Source organism: Halyomorpha halys, unplaced genomic scaffold (genome assembly GCF_000696795.3).
Source record: "Halyomorpha halys isolate HHAL.00 unplaced genomic scaffold, Hhal_1.1 Scaffold521.1, whole genome shotgun sequence".
NCBI lineage: Eukaryota > Metazoa > Arthropoda > Insecta > Hemiptera > Pentatomidae > Halyomorpha > Halyomorpha halys.
In genome coordinates, this window is record NW_027109728.1 from 156,913 (window position 1) to 162,749 (window position 5,837).

The 5,837-nt window shown below is 34.5% G+C and overlaps 1 protein-coding gene across 3 annotated transcripts in view; it reads right to left on the bottom strand.

Moving 5' to 3' along the window:
• Positions 1-740: 740 nt before the first annotated feature.
• LOC106683843 (uncharacterized) overlaps positions 741-5,837 on the bottom strand; it is a 36,141-nt gene continuing 31,044 nt past the window's right edge. For 2 of the 3 annotated variants that reach the window (XR_010843587.1, XR_010843588.1), the window contains exon 3: positions 741-1,040. Coding sequence is in view for 1 of the 3 variants with exons in the window: in XM_067047911.1 (XP_066904012.1) it covers positions 777-1,037 (261 nt within the window). In the remaining 2 variants the exon portion in view is untranslated. The remainder of the gene's footprint in view (positions 1,041-5,837) is intronic. The other variant, XM_067047911.1, reaches the window with a different exon arrangement.

Sequence of the window (5,837 nt, forward strand, 5' to 3'; positions counted from 1 at the left end):
GATCAGTATTATGTTCAGTCGAGCTATTGGAACCTTTAAACAATTCAATCATCTCTGCTATCTCCTCCCACAAAAAACCTTCAACTCTTAATATTCTTTTACTTTGACCATGGCTGTCCAGTGTATAGGAGACTGTCGGATGAACTCGAAGCTAAACCCAAACGTCGTATGAATTCTTCAATTCAATTTTTTTACAAAATCACTTGAAAATTTGCGTATAAACCAATATTAAGGTGAGTTGGAATTACTATTATTTCTACATATGTCAGAACTTTCTAGCGTCTTTTTTATTCTAAGTAACTGGAAGTCAGCGCCCCTCCTATATCCTACTAAACCTGCAATTCAAATTCTCTGTCCAACCCTGTACAGCCAGGTCCCGTTTATTTGACATCTACCCTCCACCTCGCAAAACTGCTGCGTTTGGCAAATCCTTCTTTACCCGAGGCTGGATACCACACGTCATGAACGTGAACAGTTCTCACGTTTAAATTCCTCTTCTTCAACCATTCGTTCTCCAAACAGAATAATTATTATATTTTAGGTATAAGAAGTAGATATTACTTTCAGAAAAGACTGACTATGTAAATTATACTATAAGTTTTAAGTAAGCACAGCTGCTCAGGCCAATATGTCATGTAACTAGAGATAGCACTAAGTTCCAGAATAATAAAGCTATTTTTAATTTTATCTTATCCATATCATCAATATTTATGTACACTTTAAAAAATAAAAACAAACGGTTTCATGTAAATCTTTTCTATTAACATGATAGTTCTTTACGACAATAGCATATGCGACAGCGTACATACAGACCTGACAGAGTCGGACAGATTGCAGTGTGCACCCCTGATTTCCGCAACCAGAAGCTTCAGAAGACGGACGACTTCGTGGAGGTGCTCTCGGACCAGTCTCATCGCAGTTTCAGGAGTCATCCACAACTGCCCTCCGTTCCTCTTCTCCCAAATATAGATCACCCTTAGGCAGCCGGAGAGAAAGGAAGACATCTGAGACTGAAGTACGATCGGCTCACACTCCACCTACTTCCAACTGTGTGTTAATCAGTTCTGCTTCCATCTTGCAAGCTCCAAGATGGAAAATACTGATTGTTATTAATCATCCACAAACAAATATTTATAGAAAAAAAGCTATAACCTTGAAATCGAGAAATGGTTATTTTACTATCAAAAGTATTACAAGTAAATTTTCCTTTCAAAACATCGGACAAACATGAAAACTACTACTCCTACATAAATACTCATCATATTTCGCATTAAACTATCTTTAATTTGAGTTCTAATAGAGAGATATAGGTCTGATATATAGTTTTATCTAAAAGTAACATTCAATTAAAAATAAGGATGAATAAAAATTTATTTTGGCAAACATAAAATAACAGTTATTCTATAATGATAATCATTATAAACTAAATTTAGCTGGCCAAAGTTGAATCTACCCCAGATACAATGTTCAATCCGGATAAAATTGAAAACACTACACTGTGTTAATGAAGGTATTTCTCTAATAGTATTATATTTGTGGTTTCGCCAGGAAATGAATTAAATTAAATCAGTACATTAGGAAATTTGGACTTTGAAATCGACCCATAAAAAATGGATACTTTTCCCCAAAAACCGATGTAATAACTAATTAGTTCAAGTTTCGCAGCACATTGTACCAATTTTAATTTTGTTTTGTCATATTTGAGCACATAAATCTTTAAGATATGAAAGAATATTTTTTACTAGTCATAATCAGTACTTGAAAATTCAAAACTATACCATAGCAGAACTATTTTAGTTGTATTAATAAATCTATACCAATTCAATAAAGTAAAAAAATACTAGAAATATAATATCTACATCAATAGGTATAAAAAATTTTTAAATATCCTATTATAGTTCACAGTAGGGGTATTCATGATCTTTAGTTTCACGTTTCTTTTAACATGTTAAAAAGGTATAATAGGTCTGCTAAATATGGCAGTTTGTAGTTGAGGGCGCTAAGCGACTGCCTTATGATAGCCTGGCGGTTCCACTTATATTTCTGCAGCGGTTCTACGAAATAAGATTTTAACCTTCCTCCCCATCATGGTTATAATAGGTCGGTAACCTCTAGATAACACTCACCTCCGTATGTCAGAGATAACCACAGAGTCACACAAAATAAATAAATATTAAACAATAATAGTAAAGTAATGGGGAAAAAAGGAGAGGAAACAGGTGAAGGAAAGATGATGAGATGAATCTGTTAGAGATTCTATTATCACGTAAACATTATAGGGTACCAGTTGCTTAGAAAATCCGCTAGGAGCGCCTCTCTATTGAAAATATTTAAATCGGGCTATTCATGATCCAATACTTATATCATTTAGCATATTGAACACTTTTACATTTCACACATAATGAATACGCCTATTGTAATTTTATTGAGGGTGTTTACATCGGGACCTGCGTAATCTACGCCGACCTGCAGAAAAAACGCTCGCATCCGCAACTCCGAGACACCTCAGGACCAGAAACACCCCTTACTGCTTCCTCACGATCATCATATTACACGCCTCGTCATCGATGACATACATCTCAGGCACTTTCATGGTAGTCCGACCGGAAGGCCCCGAAGACGTTGCGACTGCAATGCCACACCACCCTAAGCACCATGCAACCTAGGACCTGGCCTACCTCTACCATCACGCCAGAGTCCAAGACACGCTGGCCAGCCTCTGAGAGAAAAGGACGCCTTTTAAGACACCAGGCGAATACACATGGTTTTCACAATTTCGTCCACAGCACACCTAGACGAGGGAAGCGACTAGGATACGTCACCGCGGCAGCGAAGACGTCACCAGATAAGCACAAAATATCCATATTGCATAATCTATGAGACCCCAATGCTGTGTTTTATATTATAATAGATAATATTCCATTAATTGACTAACACATTAACCATAATTGCCCCTCCAGGGATTAACACCTTTATAAATAAAGAGAAATATACGTATGCTAGTAATCAGAAGGTCTCACAATTTTCAGCCCCCCTTTTCCACACATTTATCATAATCGTAAAATTACGGTAAAAATCGGATTACTTAAATCCGACAGAGGGTGTTATTAGAATGATGGCTGTAATGATTCTGATACAGAATGATCTGTAAGCAGATTGCTTCATTAGATTTTATGAAAGGCCACGACAAAGTTTTTTTTTCAAAAAGGGACAAAGAGAGGGTTAAGGATTCAAACTTCAGGCATCGTGGAACGAGATTTTAGCCTCTGTCTAAATAGGTTAAACCACAAAGTGGGTGGATGAGTGCTTGTTTTTTAAGGGGATCTTGAAGCCTGGACTCATCAGGAATAAATGATGATTAAAGTTAAAATGAGGATAAGTGAGAAATCTAAATAAGTAAACGTTAATGGACTCACTTAATACAGCAATCAGGAGAGAATTAGAGTGAACTCTCTTACCTTCTAACCCCTGTCTGGCAAAATGAACCATTCATAACTGAAAATGACGCCACCAACAGGGGCTTTGAATTCCATTTTTTTTTATTTAACTTGTGGTGGCAAGATTATTTTTATTATTAGATCAACTTCTTCATTGGCACTAGTCGACGTTAGCAAAGAGACGTTTGAAGTGGGTTTGCCACTGTCGAAATTATGATCAACATTTTTATTTCTTATCCTTCTTATCCTAGTATATTTCTTTTTATTCATAATTAATTTAATGTTTCATTATTTTACATTTGTTTTAGTAGCAAACCCATTTGAGACGGTCTCTTTGTGGCGTTGATGACCAGGCTGTTAAACGCCCTTTCAAAACTGACAAACAGTGTCTTTGCTAACGTCGACTAGTGCCGCTGAAGACGTTGATCTAATAATAATAATCTTGCCACCACAAACTTAAATGTTTTTCATTCATAAGAGTATACATTTTCTTATAGCAAAATAAAATGAGAATCGACAATTTAATTCAATAATCTAATTATTGTATTCAAATAATCAAGTGTTAGAAACAGACAATTTTATTATGAAGTGAATGCTACAGAACTTCGGCGAAGATCTCTTTGAATATGGCCCAATAAAGACCCGTACAGACTTGCCAATTGTTCTCCAGAGATTTGATGACCTTGTGCAGTTTTCTCTTAGCGTGTCTCGCCTCCCGCACGTACACTCTCATCGTTACCTTGGCCAGATAGAGATTGTTCCGGATGAGTGCGGTTCCGTAGTCAACGGATATCGTCCGTCTTCCGGATGTGGCAGCCATGGCGATCTTGCAGGAGTCACGCACCATCATACCAATGTAGGGTTGGTACTTTTGCGGTTCCAGCAGCTGTGGAGAACATCAGAGTGCAATTTTTTTTTCTTGAAAGTACAAAGATTCGATTTTTTTCATAAACCGTAAAATGAGGTAAGATTGTGGAGTGAGAATAGGCCAACGCGGAATTCAGCAAATAAATGCTTTCTAGTGGCTTGTTAAAGGTAGTAATTAGTTCTCCCGCATACGAACGCGTATCTTTCGATATACCAACAAGTGTTGACACACTTCTTTAATACTGTTTATAAGACACATTTTTTTTTCAATTCACTATTTTATCACTGTTTTGTAACTTGTGAAATCTCCCATTTCATAAAGAAATAATGTTATGGAGTCCTAAGTAATACATTTTTATGCACATGCTATTTAAAGTAATAAAAGTACATTTTTAGCTCGCACGTCATCATGGTCTCGTTAAAATAAGTTATTTTCATAAGACAAGATTTTGCCACATTTTTTTTTTATTTTTAATTATTTATTTTTATTTATAATCTTAAAATTTTTTCTTGAGACTGGTAATTTCCTAATAAATAATTCAAAACACTATCCAATTATAGTCTCAAAACCTTTATTTCAAATAAATTAAGGTTTTGAGACTATAATTTTTGAATTATTTATTAGGTATTTATTTTTATTTAATTTTTTTAAATCGTTGAGTTAGGATTTAGGGCGAATTGAGTTTTGAAGACATCTCAACATAAACTAACTATAAAATCTATACAGTATATACTATATAGTATCTATACATAAAAGATTTTTTTTTAAATAAAATTTTTAATTTTTAAGAAACAAGAATTTGATCTTCAAAAAAAGAAGTCAAAAGTAACAGGGAGTGAAATTGCTTCAACATAAGTGATGTTAGAATATGCCATAGCTGAATAGATGACAACTATAAAGTGTGGCATAATCTCGTCCCATTCGATGGGGTGAGATTGTGCCATGAATAAAACGTTTACTTCTTCAATTCCAGCCATTTAAAATTGTTTTATCCTCAAAAATAGAAAACTAAAATGCGTACCTATCTTACTATACTCATTTCATCCCAATAAGTTGGTCGATAAAGAAATGACATTGGAAAATAATAAAAAAACTGGCACAATCTCACCTCATTTTACGGTAGATTATTTTCTATGTCATTCCTTATTTATTATATAAGGAAAGACGAAACTAAACTATATTATTCCTATTGACAAACTATTGAGGTAAGAAAATTAAAAATCCAATTAGTTGAATATACCAAAGTTCTACAGGAGAGAGAAATAACTACTAAATGTCTAGGTCATCATTAATATTGTCCAATTACTTGTTCATGTTGACAAAAACAAACTTCTAAACCCTTTAAATGTTACATCGTTGGATGAAACGCCTATGAACTTCCATCCTAACTACAAAATTGGTGGATACTTGATTTCCAATAAAATCGCATATGGATCACGTGTTTATTATTTCGAATAGCATCATATAAAATAATAAAATTTACTAATTAAAAGACTGTGACATTCTTTATGCTCTCTATTAGGTTCACATAG